The sequence below is a fragment of the Filobasidium floriforme genome (assembly GCF_021052385.1).
Source record: "Filobasidium floriforme strain CBS 6241 chromosome Unknown HD553scaffold_22, whole genome shotgun sequence".
Classification (NCBI taxonomy): Eukaryota; Fungi; Basidiomycota; class Tremellomycetes; order Filobasidiales; family Filobasidiaceae; genus Filobasidium; species Filobasidium floriforme.
Window position 1 is genome coordinate 222,110 of NW_025763643.1, and position 19,511 is coordinate 241,620.

At 52.3% G+C, this 19,511-nt stretch overlaps 6 protein-coding genes and 1 non-coding gene across 7 annotated transcripts; 4 read left to right on the top strand and 3 right to left on the bottom strand.

Annotated features, from left to right (window-relative positions):
* Window positions 1–4,783: 4,783 nt before the first annotated feature.
* On the bottom strand, window positions 4,784–4,870 carry HD553DRAFT_t100. The gene has a single exon. It is a non-coding gene; the product is annotated as a tRNA-Ala (tRNA).
* A 1,184-nt stretch (window positions 4,871–6,054) lies between these two features.
* HD553DRAFT_276441 (nucleotide-diphospho-sugar transferase) lies at window positions 6,055–7,363 on the top strand (the record flags this gene model as incomplete). Its single annotated transcript, XM_046177960.1, has 4 exons — window positions 6,055–6,408; window positions 6,482–6,627; window positions 6,736–7,101; window positions 7,207–7,363. The coding sequence occupies 4 exons, from the start codon at window positions 6,055–6,057 to the stop codon at window positions 7,361–7,363; spliced, it is 1,023 nt and encodes a 340-aa protein (XP_046033864.1).
* Window positions 7,364–7,620: 257 nt separating this feature from the next.
* HD553DRAFT_119931 (TspO/MBR-related protein) lies at window positions 7,621–8,635 on the bottom strand. Its single transcript, XM_046176491.1, has 5 exons — window position 8,635; window positions 8,350–8,552; window positions 8,032–8,273; window positions 7,835–7,957; window positions 7,621–7,764 (listed from the first exon to the last, which is right to left on the bottom strand). The coding sequence occupies exons 2-4, from the start codon at window positions 8,409–8,411 to the stop codon at window positions 7,896–7,898; spliced, it is 366 nt and encodes a 121-aa protein (XP_046033865.1). The 5' UTR covers window positions 8,412–8,552; window position 8,635; the 3' UTR covers window positions 7,621–7,764; window positions 7,835–7,895.
* Window positions 8,636–9,129: 494 nt separating this feature from the next.
* Window positions 9,130–10,454, bottom strand: HD553DRAFT_317436 (uncharacterized protein). Its single transcript, XM_046180755.1, has 6 exons — window positions 10,119–10,454; window positions 9,909–10,025; window positions 9,727–9,798; window positions 9,558–9,645; window positions 9,425–9,482; window positions 9,130–9,342 (listed from the first exon to the last, which is right to left on the bottom strand). Exons 1-6 carry the CDS (start codon window positions 10,282–10,284, stop codon window positions 9,235–9,237), a joined length of 609 nt encoding a protein of 202 aa, XP_046033866.1. The 5' UTR covers window positions 10,285–10,454; the 3' UTR covers window positions 9,130–9,234.
* Window positions 10,455–10,674: 220 nt separating this feature from the next.
* On the top strand, window positions 10,675–12,363 carry HD553DRAFT_317438 (Golgi apparatus membrane protein TVP23). The gene is made up of 9 exons (XM_046180756.1): window positions 10,675–10,914; window positions 10,992–11,111; window positions 11,186–11,233; window positions 11,325–11,414; window positions 11,502–11,533; window positions 11,607–11,616; window positions 11,696–11,766; window positions 11,836–11,895; window positions 11,961–12,363. Exons 1-9 carry the CDS (start codon window positions 10,717–10,719, stop codon window positions 12,097–12,099), a joined length of 768 nt encoding a protein of 255 aa, XP_046033867.1. The 5' UTR covers window positions 10,675–10,716; the 3' UTR covers window positions 12,100–12,363.
* A 1,284-nt stretch (window positions 12,364–13,647) lies between these two features.
* On the top strand, window positions 13,648–15,378 carry HD553DRAFT_317441 (uncharacterized protein). The gene is made up of 5 exons (XM_046180757.1): window positions 13,648–13,882; window positions 13,950–13,993; window positions 14,071–14,160; window positions 14,270–14,886; window positions 14,972–15,378. Exons 1-5 carry the CDS (start codon window positions 13,692–13,694, stop codon window positions 15,236–15,238), a joined length of 1,209 nt encoding a protein of 402 aa, XP_046033868.1. The 5' UTR covers window positions 13,648–13,691; the 3' UTR covers window positions 15,239–15,378.
* Window positions 15,379–16,861: 1,483 nt separating this feature from the next.
* HD553DRAFT_345043 (uncharacterized protein) lies at window positions 16,862–19,326 on the top strand (the record flags this gene model as incomplete). Its single annotated transcript, XM_046183058.1, has 3 exons — window positions 16,862–17,797; window positions 17,858–19,195; window positions 19,264–19,326. The coding sequence occupies 3 exons, from the start codon at window positions 16,862–16,864 to the stop codon at window positions 19,324–19,326; spliced, it is 2,337 nt and encodes a 778-aa protein (XP_046033869.1).
* Window positions 19,327–19,511: the final 185 nt, after the last annotated feature.

The following is a 19,511-nucleotide window of genomic DNA, read 5'->3' on the forward strand; positions in this document are numbered from 1 at the left end:
ACGACGTCTTTTCTCACGACGATATGGGGGCCAACGCAGGCAATAGAGGCGGGTTTAGAGCCCGTTTTATAATGTTAACTTACGAGGTGCTGTGTCTTTTTACGAGTTCTTTACGACATGTATCAATATCTGTTTGTAGCATATATAGAAGTCTTTGGGGTCCGATTAATGAGCGTTCGATGTCCGTTCAGACGTTTTGAGCGCTCACCTGAGAAGCGATCACTTATCTGCTATAAGATACTAAGCTCGTAAGCGATTCCGAATCGATTTATCATGATTAACTAGAAGGCCTCAAACGGTACCCAAACGAACAACAAGACGGCCTGTTTGATGAGAAAGTCTTTTCACTGGCTCGATCAAGTCGGATCAAGTCAGACCCTAGTGCAAGGAATACTAGCCCATACTAAACGGGGGTCATTCAGGGTTGGATTGGCCCGCATCGATCGCAAGGTGACGGGTCTCAAGGCAGTGAGAGTGTGTGTATTCAGTTCCCAACAACAAGGCTCCTCTTCGAACTGGTTGGGTTCCCACATTTGTACACCCAGATTGGGGCTACATAAGAGGGTGGTTAACACGAAGCTGTGAGAGTGATTGGTCGATTGATACTGACTGATCTGAGTAGACGTGCTCGGTCTCTCCCCTGTAAGCAATGCTTCTACGGCCTAGAAGCAGTACAAACTCCCGCGATTGACCCCCGTTTGTGGCAGCCTTCACCGTAAGGATGTTATCCAGCAATATCAAGGATGGCGAGTCATAGGTACAGTAAAGTACGTTGCGAGAGGGCTGATAAATGGCCATTCGATCCCTGAACGACTCCAAGTTGGCAATTGTAGGATCAGCCTTCAAATTCCACGTATTGAAGCCTTTGTAATGGGTGTCCAATCGGGCATGTTTCTTGACCATTCGTTGGATGAAATAGGTGTTGTCCAAGTCTTCCCCTTGAGGTACTTCAGCCCCTCGTTCACGGAAGGCGTAAGTAACATTCCCGTCATTTTGTTCACTGTTCATGAGAGTTTGGAGTACGATAGGACGCAGGTTGGGTTCAAGATAGGACAGCGGTGCTGGAGTAACCTTCAGTGGACCAAGAAGTCGGCCGTTCAGGGACCGATAAACGCCAGCTTCTACTTGGGCTGCGTCGGCTTGCATCTCGGCATAGAGCTCTGAAGCAGATGACCCACGAGCCTGGTCGTTCTTTAGGAAACCTGACTGGAACGAGGCCAGTTTGAGTACCGCTTCTTGATCTTCTGGATGTTCTGTGTAGCGTGACAGGACTGATTGTATGAGACCGGCTGTACTGGCCTTTAAACGGGCATTGATTGCAGTAATTTCGAGGGTCTTTTTGTTGGTGTTGCCATTCTTGATGCACTTGCCGCATCGCTCGCCACACATACACCAGTGCGAGTAGATAGGCCCATGCGCCCTGATGTCGTCTATAATGTGTATTAACTGGTGTAGGTTACGGGTGGCTCTAAGGCCCGGTCGGATCTTAAGGGCCAGAGGTACCAAGCGCTTGATCAACTTCTCCGCTTCTTGCAGCTGTATCTCACTGATTTCGGGCCTGATTAAGACCAGATTGATGCCCGATAGTAGAAGCAGCATCTCGACCTCTTCTGGGGTGATCCGAGTATTTGACTTTCCCCTATTGGTGGTGTTTCGGGCCTCGTTCGAGCGGGATAAGAGGGCAATTTCGGGGAGAATCAATGGGACATAAAACTCCATGAAGCACCGCCACTGAACGGCCGACATTGACCCCCCTTTGAGGTCCGAAAATGTCGATGGCAGACGTGGGAAGACAGATCGATTGCTAGGCGTAATCACCTGTGCAGATGTATTGAAACTCAGCATAAACGCACATTAAACGGTCCTTTAAAGCTCCACTCACAGTGCCGATTGTATCTTTGATCAAAGACAACTGATGGGCTGTCAGAGTCAATGGTTTATCACCGACTCGATCATCCAGTCGTAGGGTAGCAACGCGGGGGGGACGGGGCCCAAACAGGCCTTGCGAACCACGTGTAGAGCCCTCTCCATTTGACTCCACATCATCAGTCTCAGTTTCCGATGCCGATCGATTTCCAGACTCAACCGGGCCTTTGTCGGTCTTGTATTCGCCCTGAACAACGCATGATCGCCAAAGAGTCTTGTTCACGCCCAAGAGGATGTTGTGCATGGCATCGAAAACGCCAGCAACTGCAGTCGCCACGTAGGGGAGCAGATACAGGGCGCTCAAGTGGCCCGGTGAAGGCCTGTTTTGAGGTAGATTGGCTACACGTTGTGCAGCTAGCCTGCTGAAAGGCATGGGGCGATGAGCGGGGGGTATTCGGGCCCCTAACTCGCGCGGTTGAGACCTGTGTGTTTCCCGACCTGCGTCAAACAAGATTTGAAGATTTCTTTGGCGTTCTTCGTGCTCTAAACGGGCCTCTTCGACCGCCGCTGCGACTCGGGTTTCACTCTCTAGAAAATCACGAGCCTGTTTGACCGAATCTCTAGGCTCCCCAACTGGAACAGCCGTCAGCGATACATGTGAAACTGGAACGAGGATCAAACGCACCTTGATTGGCCGCAAAACCATCCTCAGTAAGGGTGCATCGCGTACAAATGTGATCCTTCGACATCTGTCCGGTAAACCCAGCGAGCGACGTGAAGGCTGGCCTATCACAACTGATTGTGGCCAGATAAATGCGACATAAGACCCCGTCTGGGTGCTTTGGCGTCCTGATCAAAACTGGCTTTTCCCAAGTCCGACGAAGTTGCATGATGATCGGAAGCATGAATTGCCAAAGGGTCATTTTACTGGGTTCTTTCGGGCCTGTTAAGAGTACGTTTAAACCCAATGTACACGAATGGCTAGCGATCAACAAAGCTTACCTGGAGTCAAACCGCAACACATAACCATGGCCTGAAGCCCCCTCATTGACTGCGGAAGATTGCCCATTTGGAGTAGGATTGGGCCGACAGAATATCCAGGTCCATGCGATGACGAGTTGATGTTGAGCCAGTCGAGAGACAGATTCACAAATATCTCTTTTACCCCTTCAAACGGGCCCTGATCCACCCTGTTCCCGTCAGGATCGAGCAGTGAATGTAAATATGAGCCATCCGTCTGGTCCCGGTAGATTTTCAGGTCGGGGTAATCATGTTTAGCCAGTTGGGTGTCGACCTCGTGCCTTTCACGCCAGTTAAAGGCCAGTTCTTCTACCCCTGGGTATGCTAGCAGTCTCTCAATCTCGCTGGTGAGGGGAAGTGTCGGAAATACTGCAGGGGTAGATGGTCCTCTAGTTGAGCCCGGTTGGGCCCAGTCTAGGCCGCACTTCGGGCACTTCTCTACCCCCTGCAAAGCCCCAGCGGCAGTCGACATCGTGGTAATTTCATACAGCACTGCTTGACAGTCCTTGTTTGGGCAAACAGGATGGGCGATTGTAGACAGATCGATGCCCATTCGCTTGCGGACTGTTTTGAGAGTTTGTGCGGGCGAGTCGTCGATGATCTGCTCGTCGGTGAAGTCTCTTCGGGCCTTTAACAGTGTCATATTGGCCACACAAATCATGGCTTTGAGGGCGTATTCTGCTTTATCCCTAGGTACGCCGACAGCCTCCAGCGTAAGCGATACCGTGTAGATGAACCTTTCGACAAAAGGCAAATCGGCCGTTTGTTGGTCGCTAATCAGACCTGATAAAGGCTGACTAAGGGGGCTGTCTTGCAAGCACTGAGGAATATCGTTCGGCCAGATGTCGATCATGTCGTGTAGACCAGGAGCTGTGTGCAGTGCTGGGCCGGTTTGGTCCGTTCGATGGTCATTTGAGGACCGTTCCACATCAGGATTGATGTTCTCGGGGAAGTCATTGAAGGCCCGAAGATGATCACCCAGGGACATTTCTGCTGGTGCTTCAAACGGTGTATCAACACCCTCTGATTGGGGTGTAATAGGCCGCATTTCTGGCTCTTCTGGCTCAGGGGGAGCTGGAGGGGGGTGAGTCGCTGCGGCGAGTCGATCCAGATCTCTCTGCCTGGCAAATTCCCGGTTGTCAATCAGGGTCCATTCGGCCACTGAATGGGCGTAATAAGTCCGTCCTAAGATAGCGACGCCGCCCGGTCCACATTTGGTACAGTAGCACTTGCCAAATTTTCGCTTTGGCTGATGCTGGTAATCAGTGGGGGTTCAGAGAGGCCCGTTTGACGACCATCTAGCGTACCACTCGTTTCAATATCTCGTCCAACCCAAGTGACAACGGGTACTGTTGATCCCACCTTGGAGCGTTGTGTCTAAAGCCGCTCATTGTTGTCAGTTTGAGGTGGGTTTAGAGTACCTTTGTAGGTCGATTACTAGGATTTGGTACAAGTGGTAAAGTGAGAGGTATGAACGTATGAACATAGTTGGTCTTACATGAATGTAGAACAGGTCGAATACATGCCCGGTTAGGCCCCAAACAAGGCTGACGTAAGCTTGACTTTTGATAAGCCCTAAACGGACCCCAAACGGGGTTTAGTTCGCGACATGAAAATTGCTGAAATTTGCGGAGAGGGCTGGAAAAAAGTCATTTCTAAACGGGCATCAAACGGACCGCGCGTAACGTCTAAACGGGCCCCTCGCCCCGCTGTGCTAGCTGCTAGTATATGTGCCAAGACAGATCCGCACAAGACAAGTTCAAGACCGACAGAAAAGGTGTACAGAGATCTACATAGATACAAAAGGTCCTGTGGTTGCACAGGCATGGAAGTTGTCGCCGATAAGTTGGAGTTGCCGCGATCAACGGAGATGATGACCGAAAAAGACAAAAAGTCATGGAGAAATGGCGAATCGAACGCCAGACCTTTCCAAGATAAGCTGATTAGTGCTAATGGAATGTTATACCAACTAAACCATATCCCCATTGATGGTGGATGAATCACTTTATAATATATATGTTTATCGTCGAATCAAGAACGCTGGTAACTGTTTTAACTGGACTATGTTCGCCTTGCGCTCACAACAGCACAGCAATCGCGCTAAAGAGAGACACACTATACCCAGTCTCCTGAGTGATGAGCGAAGTAGACTCGGTCCAAGACGTGGCCCAAGATGAAATAACGGCGGAATGTACTTGGCGACACGCCACGCAAGTGGACCCTCGACCGAAGTCTAGATCGAGCTAGGTGACATGGCCTCTAACGATGTCTAGACCGAGGTCTTGACTACCTCGATCGCCCAGACCTTGTTAGGACGGCTCTTGCCACATCGATGATCGGGTTTCGAACGTAATGGCGTACTGGACAGTGAAACAAGCTATACCGGCGCGTCACGGCAAGGTTGCGTTTCCGCCTCCAAGGTTTGGGATCTGGGCAAAATCAGCCGATTCGGACTGGCGTGCTTCCAGCGCCAAAGGGACTTGTACCATGTTCGATCGTTGTAAAGGTTGTCAGAACCGATCCGTCTTGGCTCTTGGGAGACTGGCCGATCTGTATAGCGACACACGCGAAGATTCAAGACGAGCAACGCAAGAGATCAAGAGATCGGCGTCAATGTAGATCCACAAGGATGATGCGCCGGGCGCGGATCCGGGCTCCGGGGCCGATCGCTCCGCTCCTTGTAGTCTCCCATTGCTCATGTCAGATACTCGCGGTCACTTTCTTGATTGCGTTTTGTGATCGGGTGACGAGATGAGTCGAATCTCAAGCCTGTGCAGATACAGATATATACAGATGGACGTTCTTCGACTTCGAATGCGCTTGTATGAGCCATAGGTGAGGTCACCCTTGTCCCCCGAGGGAGGGCGGATGCTTTCGGACGATCGCCGGAAGAGAAATACGGGCATGGGCATGCATGCATGTGCGACGGGGAGCGGAATCAAAAATGATCGAGATCGTCGAATCGGGGGTGGAGGCTGCTCTTTGGTGGAATAAACACTCAGAGAGAAGCCGGGGACGACGACATCATCGAGGGTGACCCCATCGACGTGCGGAATATATACATATACTCACACCTTACCATCCGGAATGAACCCCACTTCGATGTCCTCTTCCATCTCGACCACCAGGTCCACTTCGCCCACTATCAACGACTCGACCGGGACCGACATGCTCGACGACACGCCAGCCACGACGCCCAACACGACTCGATCCCGTTCACCCACCGCGACCACCGTCAAAGCATGCTGGACCACCCTGATAACCAAACCTCAATACCTGCAAGGTCTCGTCGTACTGCAATCATGCCTCCAAGCGGTTCAGAGTCGGTACCCGTTGGTGGTCATGGTCACCCCCACGCTGGACAAGCAGAGCAGGGAAGTGATCGCCGGCAGGGGGATGGAGATGGTCGAGGTGGAGAGTCTGAGACCGGTCGACGAGGGAGCCAACGGCGGTGGAGGAGTTTTCGAGAGGTTTGGGGACACGTGGACAAAGTTGCGGGCGTTCGAGTTGGTCCAGTGGGAGGTGAGTTCCGTGTCCAACTCTTAATCCACACGTTTTTACCTAAACTCCAATCTCATTCTCTTCTTCCTCGCAGCGGGTAGTCCTCCTCGATTGCGACATGGTCGTCCTTCAGAACATGGACGAGCTGATGACCCTCCCCTTGCCCTCTACCGAATGGATCGCCGCGGCACATGCGTGTACCTGTAATCCGAGAAAAATACCTACTTACCCGGAGGATTGGTGAGCGTCGCCAGGATCACCATATTGTGCTGTATGGCGTGTTATAAAGGTGGGACACTTGCGCTGATATGTTCCGGTTGCTTTGTTCTTGTGATGGAACAACTACAGGGTCCCGGAAAATTGCGCTTACACACCCCTCACGCACCCAACCGCCCTGTCCTCCCCAACCCCTGCAGCCAACATCTCTCCACTCCTTCCCACTCCCTCTGGTACCCTGCCTTCCCGTGGTCACGCCCTTCTCAACTCCGGCCTCGTCATCCTCCACCCTTCCCACCTTACCTGCCGCACGATCGAGAATTACATCCAATCCGACCCCGAAGTCCCGAGCTTCAAGTTTCCGGACCAAGACGCCCTGGCTGTGCTTTTCCAGGGAAAATGGAAGAGCTTGGGATGGTGTTATAACGCCTTGAAGACGTTACGGAAGGTACATCCCGGGGTTTGGAGGGACGACGAGATCAGGTGTTTGCACTACATGTGAGTCCTGGGCGTCATTTTTGGTCGTTGAGAGCCTTGCCCCGTCGCTTGTCACCTATCTAGCCGCTTCTGACATGACTTCCCCATCTCGATCACACCTCGCAGCCTGGATAAACCTTGGGAACACCTCCGATCCGACCCTAGCGCAGACGCTACGGGGACCCACGAATGGTGGTGGGAAAAGTACGAGGACGTATTGGCCGAGATGAAGCGGGTGGAAGGGAGCGGGTGGGAGGTGGTCGATCGATGGGTCAAGCGATAGCTACGATTTATGGCTTAAGTTTTTGGGTTGGGGTTTTGGGGGTGAATCCTTGGGCCGGTTGGTGAAAAAGCAGCCAAGGCCATGATGCAAGGCCACGGGCGGATCGTGTGGTATTATAGATTTGACTTTTCGTGTTGTACTTAGGGTCTATATGGGGCAATCAGATTGCCAAGGTAGCGAACAGCCCATCTCATAGCTGTACCTCTTCAGTTTCGAGTGATATATCGAGGCACGCTATTTCAGTCCCGCCCACAGGTCAAGCCACAATGCTTGTTCGCTTCATCGACCATCGCAATGTCAAGGCTGTTGATATCAATGCGATCTCTCGGTAACGTATATAGGAAACGCTTCATATACGAGAATTGGCGGGCGGCTACTGTAGAGCTAGTATCCTGCCTGTACTGTGGGGACCAGGTATCCTCGTATGAATCTGAATGCATTTTCTTCCGACTTTCATTTCGCAGCAAGTACCTGTCTCGTATTACAATGATGGAATCGACCCTGTGTAGTCGACATTGTGATGACGACCAGTTTAGTACTTCTTGGGCTTGTCGTCCTGGTTCAAGACGAGGTACCCCAAGTTCAAGTACGTGGCTGTCGAGAGCAAACGATTCAATCAGCATTCACAAACAAGTGCGCAATCCGGCCAAATCCGCCCCTCAACTCACCGTAGCTCAACCATCCGAGATAAGGGACGGCCAACCATCCAGGGTTAAGATCCCCAACCCCGGGAACCCTGACGGGTCCGATTTCGAACAACGACTTTGCCCACCAAGCCGACGTTCCCGTCAATGCGAGGATGTCGACGAGGGCCAGACCCTTCCTGTGCAACCCGAAGAAGAGCGGGGTCCAGAGGAGGTTGAGACCGAGCTGGGCGTAGTAGAGCTCGAGGGAACGGACGGCGACCTCGCTAAGGAGGACGTAGAATAGGCCGCAGGTCAGCTTACAGTTACCATTTGGGTTTCAGGTGGGGAGGCAGGACTCACGTTCCCTTGGGAGTCAGAGCGTTATCGTAAGCCTTCCAAGCCAAGTGCGAGGCGTATCCCATCGCTAATATCACAGGCCACCGAGTTCGCTATTAGCTGAGCATTGACATGGCGAGTCTGGTTCCAAACTTGCCAGCATAGAGAGCAGTCCAGGTAGGTCCGAACGCCCACTTGGGAGGCTGGCCAGGAGGGCTGAGTTGATTCTACCAGAAACAAAGCAGTAGCTTATCAGTATCGTCTCCAGCGTGTCTGAACACTTCGCAATAGGAAATTGGCGAGACCCACCTCGTACCATGCCGACTTGGCTCCTCGGTTCCTCGACGATGAGATCAAGCCAGAGGTTATGCCCAAGGTCACCGGTAGACCCACTGCACATGCAGCACCCAGGAACCAGGAAGATATAGGTCAACTACCCATGGATCGATGAAGAGGACACAATCGTTTCTCACCGGCCAAGATGGGGTTTTGAGGCAGGTTCAAAAGGAGTTCTGGGATAGGAGACACTGCAACGCCATTTCAGCTACGCTGAGGACTTCGGCACTTCTGGCAACAGCACTGACTGGTTCGATGTTCGTTGTAGTGATGTGTGTGGGTAAGGTGAATTCAAAGAGGATATGCAAGAAGACTGAGAGACCTTGGGGGAAGCAAGAAGGTGAAAGAGGTGGGATGTGACATTTGTTGTTGATTCGTCCAAGGGAAGGAGCGGGAAACCCTCTCTCCGGAAAAGGAATGACGTCACCCTCCCTTCCGGAAACACGGCGTCCGAACAACGACCCCCTATCTTTTATTACCTCGTCTATATATGCCTCGAAACAAGATGCACTACTGATACAACCGCCACCAAAAACCTCTATAACGCCCATGAAACAAATTCAACCTGTGCGATCACCCGACCCTCCCGTACCCCGTACCTCCCCCCGTGTTGACACCTCTTATCCAGGCTGGGATTGCGCCTAGTTGACGGGTCTGCAGCATGTTGGTCGGTAACAGTGCCTACAGAACGATCAAAAGCAAGCTTGCGGTCAGCTGGAACGCGCGAGGGCCGATAACAGTAGCAGTGTATGTTAGGACGAACCTCGCTCCATTCGCGTAAATCTGTCGGTCGACCTCGTTCGGCTATAGCGGCTTGTAACCTGTAGTTTAGAATCAAGTATACGATAAGCATGCAAGCACTGAGTCTACATTCGCTAACTTGAAAGGCTGCTCACCGGTTCCGGATGGCCGCCGTCAATAACAGACCGACGACGATCAAGATGAAACAAGTCACGACCAGTTGATCGCGGGGAGAGTCTCGTTCTACCGGCAAGGATCGCAAACGATCAGTTGGCCGTAACTCTAAGAAGTGAGATTTCGCATGAGCATGATGCTCAAACTCACTGAAACACCTGGCCTCGACGTCCCCCTCCTTTCCGGTCCCGGTGTCAGTATCCAGATCCGGCACTTCCGCTCCTGAAAATATCCGCAGGACAAGGTCTAATCAGCGTCTACTTCGATGCAGTGGTCCCCAATTCGGCCCTCGAAGCCCCAAACCTGCAGAGGAAATAAAAACCCTGGCTTACCTCGGCAGATGGGAAGTTTCTGGTCCAAGCAGAACTGCCTCGTACAGCTCAGGCACGGTTTAGACGGGTTGTCCGGCATGTAAAGGGGTACGATGGTGAAGTTGTCGAAACACATGCCTACGATATAGATGCAATGGGATTCGTCAGCTCCATGAGCCAACCGGGTCGACTGAGCTGGTTGGTATGGGAGAACGAGGGAGAGAGACGAACATTTGCAGTAAAACAAGGTATCCTGAGTGGAGGGGATGACGTTCGCTCGGATGGCCAAGGTCGTCTCTTTCCAGCTATCAAGCTGGGTCCTGAGTGGGGAGACTGTTTCAATGGAGCTTGCTCCTGATTCCGAGCTAGCTCGAGCTACTTGTATCTGGAAGGCCATGGCAAGGTAAACAGGTCAGGGTAGATTCCGACTATCTGGCTGAAGATTTCGGATGTTTACCGTGCACCACAATAGGCAAGCGAGGATCCAGGAAGTTCGCATCTTGATGCAAAGGGAAGTCCCTGTCTATCTGATGCGGCTGTATCGCTAAGCTGCATAAACTGAGGACGTTAAGCGGTTACCGAGGTGGCTGCTCACTTTCTAGCGGTTTGAGCGACTTCAGAAGTCCCGTTCCGTGAACGAAAGTCGGGCTCTGTGTCTCGACTTGATAACGCATGCCAATCAGATTCTATGCGCTTTCAAGTCAAACTTCGAGCATATCCACCCCGCCGTCGCCAAAGACCAAACTCTCAATCAGAAACACCTCAAAGGGATCATCTACACATCTCTTCCGTCCTCGATAACAAGACTCTACCGTCAATTTTCGAATATATGTCTGCCTCTACTCCCCTCTTTGAAGCGACCATCGAGCCGGACGAGGATCCTTTCCCATCAGGCAACATCGGATCCACCGGACGACCCCGTGCGGATCCGGTTGTCCTGACACCAGGACCTGCCAATAGTAGCAACAATAACAATGCAGCATCCGGCATACAAGGAGGCAGTGCCAATGATGCAGAGATGGGGATCGTAAGTGATTTCGCCCATGATCTCTTTCTGTAAAGGTTCGCGAAGCTGATTATCCAATGATTTCTTCGAACACACAGGCCGGAATCTTTAGGAGCTCTTCCCACCCGCTGGTCCTCGCAGCCCTGTACTTTTTCCGGTCAGCAGCGCTAGCTGTCTACGTGTTATGTGGGCTTTTCACCGACAACTACGTCTTGAGTGTGGGTCGACGGGATTGGTTTGATGCGCTTGACAGACTCTCTTGGCTGAATCTGGGTCTCTTTGATACCGACAGATCGTCATCGTGGTCGTTCTCCTTTCTCTCGATTTCTGGAACGTCAAGGTCCGTTCCCCTTGTCCCCCCTTCCTTCTTGCACCTTACAAGTCCATCTTGCATCCCAGGCTGATGCTGACCATATCCACGCTTTTGGCAGAACGTAGCCGGTCGAACTCTGGTCGGCCTGAGGTACTGGAACGAAGTGGACGAGAATGGCGATTCCGCCTGGGTGTTCGAATGCCGAGATGTATGTCCATCTGAGATCCAGGCCGAGTTCAAGCTCCGAGACTTGATGGCAAGATGGCTGATTCCTGGGTTTATGGGTGGTGATCAGGCTACAAGACCGGCGAACGCCGTTGACGAAAAGTAAGCGGGGTTCACAGACTGAACTATTCAAAGAATGCGGGGGCTGATCAGAAGAAATGAAACTGCTCTGCAGGATGTTCTGGGTGAGCTTCTTAGGTCTGCGCCAAGTGGGGTTACGAAACAGTCGCTGAAAGATCCTGTTTGAAACCTGTCTCGAAATAGTTTGCCCTCTACATCTTCCCTCTCGGCTGGTTGGCACTGTTCTTCGTGTCCTTGTTGAAATTCAACATCTCGTACGTAAGCTCCTCTTGGTGATAGTCATCCACTTTGTAACGAAGAAGCGCTAACACGATGACTTGCAGGTTCCTACCGATCGTCATCCTGGCGCTCATTTTCAACCTTTCTAATGCGCTCGGATTCACGTAAGTGATTTCAACGGAAGTCATCGCTCTCCTCATCTCCCTCGCTTACGTCGAAATGTTCATAGTTACGCCGACAGGGATGCCAGGAAACGTTGGGCCAACAAGGTTTCCTCCGGGATGAACCCCTTTGGGGACTTCGGCGGGATAGGCGGACAGTTGTTGGGTGGGGCTGTGAGGAGCGGTTTGAGCAGGGTTTTCAGGTAGTCGACCGGTGTGGATCGTTTGTGTATAGATGGGTATGGAGAATTCGAATCCCTAGATTCCCTAATTTGACGTCATTGGCTTGCAAGCCGTCCCGACCTGCATGGTATGCCGCAGTAGAGAGCTACGGTTCCCTTGAAAGGATCTCGCTCATAAGTAAACCTTGAGTGACGAGGTGTGGCCGCCCCAATATGAGACATGCGAATCGATCATATGCACAACAACACGATGGCGGCGGGCATACTTTTCACCATCCCTCAATCTGACCATCCTGACTCGAGTAAAGCTGGAACATGCATGATAGTCCTATTAGAGATATTGGATATACTGTCTATCTGAGTGGATTACGATGATACGCGATTGTGGTTGGATTGTGTACAGGCTCACCCCCCGATTGTGATCGAATCACGTACGAACTCGCCATCAACAGGAAGCACTTTCTACCACTTCATCAGTACAAGGTCATTGCTAAGGGTGATGTATCTTTTGAAGAGAATAGCAAAGCTAGATCTCGAGCGAGTCCTATAGAGGAACTTGAGATCTAAAACCTATCGAGGATTGCTTTACTTACCGATCCAACCAAAATCACAACTCGGACGGCGACGAACTTGAGGTGAATGAATGATTCATCATGCTGGTCATAGATCAGGCTTGACACCTCCCATGAACCTCTTTGGTAAGGAAGATTCTCAAACCCGCTTGACAACGAGGAGACCAATTGTTGGGGGTGCCTTTATTCACCACGTGTCGGTTCTGTCTGAGGAACATCTGATCGATCCCTCGTCAGCATCAGCGGCAGATTGTAAGTGTTGTTTCAGCTGAAATCACAGAAGATGGCCAGGATATCAGCTTGTCAGAATGTGCCCTCATGACGCGCTGAAGGCGACGAATTTCGTTGATGCAGCAAGAAACCGCCTGTGGTCATGCTTCGAACAGATTGCTAACACATGCAATCTGGTACACCTGGATAATCCTAACACATCCATCGAAGGAAATACAGGGATTTCTGGGCAGATCGTTGAAACGGAGCCAATTCACGCCAAGCTGCTTGAATAAAATTCGATCAGCTATCCAAGCTAATATTACTGTAACCCTTTGTATGACACGGGACAGTAGCAGCAGAGCTTACGATTGGGTGTTGTGAAATCTAGAAGGGTGGGATTGTTACAGGGACCGCGATTATGCTGTAGCTGTCGCTGTCACTATTTTCTTGGCCTGTCCCATTCCTTGTAAAAGGTTAGACACTCGTAACCGGGACGGAACAGACCTTGAAGGCTAAGATATATGCCATCTCAAGTAAGATGAATCCCAAGCCGTTCTGTAACTTCAGGCTAGTGGCAATTATATATCCTGAAGTTCCCTCTTGAGAAGACGTCGAATCGTTCGACATGAAACATCGACATGAAATGTGAGACGTGAAGCATGCGATGAGGCGACGCGTATTTTACGTCATGTGCTGGTGCGGGGAATGCCGATCGGCATCCATCGGAGACATCCTTGAGCACACAACAACCAACTGCAACAGTTATTTGGGCTACTGATATACCGAAACTTTATCTCTATTCACTCGGACAGACTCTCGGTCGCTGCTATGCATGGACCTCCTCAACTACGCTGATTCCGACTCGGAACCGGAACCCTCAATTGTACCCACCGAATCGGCGATTATAGGCAAACGGTCGAGGTCGAGCAGCACTGAAGATGCTAAGCGTGAAACCAGGCCGAACGGGAGCTCGAATTTGGATACGGGCAAGAGGAGCAAGGTCGAAGACGAAGTGATCAAGAAGTGAGTCGCTATATCGTTCAACGCCGCACTTTGCTCTGCCTCGCTGATCTTCTGTCTTGGATGGCAGACCAAGGAAATTGCTGCCCAAGCTCAACTCGACCTTTCAGACGGGTTAGCCTCGATCCGTCATTCCCCATTTTAATCGCAAGCTGATCGAACCTGTGACCCTGGTAAATTCCGCAATCTAGCCCCGATCGATGATCCAAGTCTGCATCAAGGCCGGACCCGAGCTCGACCTTGGGTTCAAGGAGATTACCCCGCACACGTCTACCTCGAGCGTGAGTCCCGAGCCCCACTATGTTATTTGCGTTAGTTCGTGTCTAAGCTGATCACTCCATCTCTTTTGGTACGAAATTATCATGACCGAATCGGACGCCACGAGCATAGTCAAGCTAGGCAAGGCGCTGAAAAAGGTCTTGAAGGAGATCATAGTCCAGGCTCAAGCATGGATCGATGACGAAGCCGGAACAGGGAAATTTCTGATCCATCCCATCTTTGAAGGCGGGACGGAGAAGATCTCAACCCCGACAAGCGAAGGAGAAAGCCAGACTTTAGCCTTGCCTGGGGACCTCGACCTCGCAATTCAGGCGAAGAACAAGAAAGTCATGACCCCTGAAGCTACTCCTAGACCCCCTCATTCCAACCTGCACATCTCCTTGACCCACCCATTACCTCTGCGGACGTCTCAAATCCCTCTCCTTCTCACGCATTTACGTTCTCAACTGGGTCGGACTGGTCAAGTCAACGCCGATGTCACAAGCGGGGTCGTAGAACGTAGTCCGCTCAAGGTCGGATTGGAAGGAGGTTTCCGCGCGTATACGAACGGGACTCAGGCCGACAAGATCAGGGCCGACTTCAACGCTGGACAGGCGGCATCATCGCGGGTCGACGAAAAGGAAGGACGCGATAATGAGAGTGGAGCAGGGAGTGAGTCGGGGAGGCATGGAACGGGGAGCAAGAGTCGAGGGTTTCTTGCGCTCGGGGTCGGGGTCGGTCATGAACAGGTGAGTTTCGAAGCATGTGCCTAAATCCGTTCAAGTCTGATACATCTCGTTCGAACCCGTTCTTTACGATCATTACTACCGGCAGCTCCAACGTATACAAGACCGTATCATCCACCCTTTCTTGAAGACACACCACCTGCCTCTATACCACCTCGACCCAGAATTCCATACCTCGTTCGCCTGGTCCCTCTTGTCTCGCGACGCGCGAAAGGAGAGCCCTTTCCACCCGGGTCTGGTGAGTCGGCTGGAGGAACAATTTGGCGGGGAGGTAAGGAGGGTGTGTAAGGACGGATGGGATGTGAGCGAGGTGAAGGTGAGGGTAGGCAAGGTGGTACATCGGTTCGAGTTGTAGATCAGAAATCTCGAATCGGTGAAAACATATCATGCGACATAGCGATCACGTGACCCATGCGAGGGGGTGTAATTCGTGGTTTGCGCGAAACTGCAATGATGCGCTTTTATCGCCCAAGAGCGGGAAATAGTGAATAGGGGTAACATGGGCGACGTCGACATCAGCGATATCGACCATCTGCCATTGTCCACAAAGCATCGTCGTCGTTTACCTAGAGAGCCAGCACCAGTCAGCACATCTCTGTGTCCGTACAATCAGGGTGGCTCGGCGTTTCATATATCCAAGGTGAGTTCGAGGGGGGTGTTGTTTGCCGGGAGGGTGGGGTGGTTCGGGCTTGGCTCTTCGGTCAGCTTGGCATACGATATGGCTCTTTTTATGGCCATACTCGACGTCACGACGTCATGAAAACCTAGATTTCATACTATGATACAGCAGAGCTGTGCGAGTCAATAGGGACCTCAGCTGATCCGTTGTGACACCTGCTTTACATCTTCCTGGTCATAGGGATCACTCGGTTTCGGGCATAGTCGGCTATTTACCGGTCAATCTAGCTGCAGGGGACCATCATCTGAAGATCAACTTGGACGGCGGAGAACAGGCACGAGGTCGAGCTAGTTTCAGCACAGCAAACGACAAGAGGAGAGATCATCCTCATCTATCGGTTGGATCGGTTGTCGTCAAGGGATCAACCCTTTCGGCAGCTCGCAAGCTCGTGTGACGATCCGCGATCCCGGATCAACCGTTTCGGCCGAGCCGTACACAGCTGCTACAGCGATAATCTCTCGCTTCTCGGACGACAAAAGGGATATCGACCACACCGACGTTCACCTCGGCAGCCATTGATCCACCTCCTACCTCGTTCTGGAACCACGCTGCCTGGACTACCCTCGCCGAGATAGAGATAGACGCTAGAAGCTAGAAGGATCATCATCATCATCATTCGAACTACGTTCTTTGCGACACCGTCATTACTTTCACCATCTGCCGCGAATAGATAACACCATCGTCACGGGAACATCGAAATTCCCCTTTCTGATCATCTGGACGTAACTCGATTGAATCACGAACGAAGACCGTGATATATAGTCGGAGAGCACCGTTTCAGGTCTCATAATATTAGCCGGCATCAACAAATCCCATCAACACTCTCCGTCTGTATCGGCAACCAATTCCCTCTTACCTCGCTACCCTCTTCTACATCAACGATTGATACGGACCATGTCGATCTCAATCTCCCTAATCAACCCTAGGTCGACTTCCTAGACGTTCAACCACCACCCACCCTTGCCACCTTCTCCCCGCACTTTCCCCTTTCTTCTCTACCTCCTCCCACTTTCGGGTATATCCGTACTCGGGTGCTCCACTTCGACTCGACTCGAAGATCTTTCACGGTCGGAATCGACAGCGACAGTCATCGGGACACAATATCAAGACCCTTCCTATCCTACCTTTCTTCGTCTCCCGTTGAGCCTTCTTGGTCGACCGGATTAGGCGTTTATATACTTATACCCAGCTTCGCCCACGGGATACCTATTGCTTCTCATCGACCTATCTTCATCGAAGTCAAGCCAACTTTTGCTAAGTGCAATCAGGAAGAAATAAGCATATTGACTACCAGCAAGCATGTCGGTGGCAATTTGTTCAGCTGGAACCGGAGGATTAGGGGAAACGATTGATCTGGGGGAAGCTCCGGAGCCTGACCTGGGATACGGGCGGGTGGGATTTCTCGAAGCATCGATGTATGCGCAAGAGGGGGAAGACGACGGCGACGAAGACGAAGAGGAGGATGAGGAGACGATGTCCGACTATGAAGAAGATGAAGACGAGGAGTCTCCTGCGTACGGAGCGATCCCGGGGGTGAGGATCATGGCGTCTAGCGAACGCAGGAGCCCTAGTCCGACTGCCGTACCTCTGCGGAGCTGTTTGAAGAAACAGAAAGCCGAGGTGCTCTTGGTAGCGAGAGCGGAAGACGATGCTGAGGTTGCGGTCGAGCTGGATCTGGAGGTCGAAGTCGAGGTGGAGATCGAAGAGTATATGATGGCGGGACTGTTGAGCGGGACGGAACGCAAACAACCGCAAGAGGTGGAGGAGATGGATGAGGTGGATTGGCAGTGGAGGACGTTGCCTTTCCTTCTACCTACACGGGGCCGATCGGATTGGTCCCCGTTTGTGCATCAACACTTGGCCGACGGAGACTGCGTCGAGTCGTGTGATCCGCTCGCCGAGCTCAGCGGGTTCTTGAGAAATGCATTGTTCGATCATGGCCGAGGACGGGATCGGAGGAGCAGGAAGTTCTGTCCGACAAAGGTCCGATCGGGATCATCCACTCCGTCCTCACCTAGATCCTTGAGCGGGCTTCTCACCCCGCCATTGGATGATCACGATGGGAAGATCCAATTTTACGCGGGAGAGTACGGTTTCGGGCACAAAACGGTCGACCTCTTGACGCCCACGGATTCGGAGAGGTCGTCGGTTCTAGGGCATGTGCAGGCCGTCGGTCTGAGCAAGAGGGTCAGGTTCCCGGGATGCCCTGAGGCTACCGGCGAGGTCGCTCTTTGCGTGAGTTTTGCGGAGCGGGTCATGAGTTGATCTCTGAACTGACCTGTGAACTCGTCATAGTCTCTTTACCCTACCTGGTCTCGAACCGAGTATGATCGTTCTCCGCTCGAACCCCCCAGCGAAGAGGAAAAGGCTTGCAAAATGCCCGAGCGGGGCAGTCGATGCCTCTCGAATCCAGAAGAGGAGATGTCTGCCTACGCCGGTCGCCTCGCAAGCGAGTCCTTCCGCATGGGTACCATCTTCGAATCCGAGGACGACTACGACCTGGTCATCCTCCGCGAGACTGAAATCCGCACGAAACCAGTGCCAACCAATCGAGCATGGGGAAGTTGGTGCTCGAACGACTCGTACGGTGGAGGAAGCGCTTGCGACGAGTTTGGGCTGGAGGGCAACTCGGGTACATGGGGTCAAGAACAGCAGGAAATGTACGATTCGTGGCAGGCTGAAGGCGAACTCGGGTCATCACTGTTCTCCGGCGAGATGACAGGGTACTTTGGTGGCGCCACACCTACCGACAGCGATCGGTCGAGTGACGAGGAAGAGTCTAGTAGCAAGCACATCGGATGTGAGGATGACGACGACGACGATTGTTGGGAAGCTTGGTTGGACGCGAGGAATTCGAACAAGGCGACTGCCTTGAAAGAGGCCGAGGCCGCTGTACTGCCCAAGGTGGAGCTTGAGGATCCCAAGGTATCGGATACCGAGGCTCAAGTCGTTGTCATCGCCATGGGTTCGACGGCTACTGCTGTCTCAGCAGCATCTACGCCATGTGCTCAGATCCCTAGCATTACCTCAACGAGCACTCCGGCTCTCTTACCAACCCCCGACTATGGCAAACTGCACGACAGCGTGTATGACCCTGCCGAAGACAGCTTCATCCTCCTCGACGCTTTGGAAGCCGACGCCGCTGAACTTCGGGCGAGAAAGCCAACGATCTGCCTGGAAATCGGCTCCGGATCAGGCATCGCTTCTACGTTCCTCTCAACTATTGTCGAGCCCTCTTCTGCCTTGTTCCTCTCCACCGACATCAATCCGTACGCATGCCTGGCGACGCTCGCTACCTCGAATCTGAACCAGGCCTCCCTGAACCCCATCAACACTAATCTCGTATCGCCCATTCTCGAACGCATCGAGGCTGCAGGTGGCGCCGACGTATTTGTATTCAACCCGCCATACGTACCAACAGAAGAGGACGAGTTGACCAAGACGCAACTCGAGGCAGAAATCGGAGCTACGTGGGCAGGCGGAGCCGACGGCATGGTCGTCACCAACATCGTTCTTGACCTGCTGCCGCGCATCCTCAACCCGAATGGCGGCACATTATATCTCGTCGCCGTAAGCGCCAACCAACCCAAACAGATTATCGCCACAATGGCTGAACGTGGATTCGACGGCGAGGTGAGTTGCGCAGGCCCAGAAGTGTATGCGAGCGCAACTGATCGTATGTCTGCTGGGCGACCTGACAGATCGTACTCAAACGCCGCGCTGGCATTGAGTTACTGCACGTCCTGAAATTGACAAGAAGATGACAACAATGTAAGTGCAAGAGAAGAACTCTTCTTGACAAGCCGTAAGCTTATCGCGGGAGACCTTTTCCAGCTCAGCATAGAATCAATCCACTTTTTACTGCATAGAACCGCCACGACGCCTTCCGCTAACGATGTATTGACGACCGCCATAACGATCAGGCCTTTTGTAACGAATGGGCATCTAG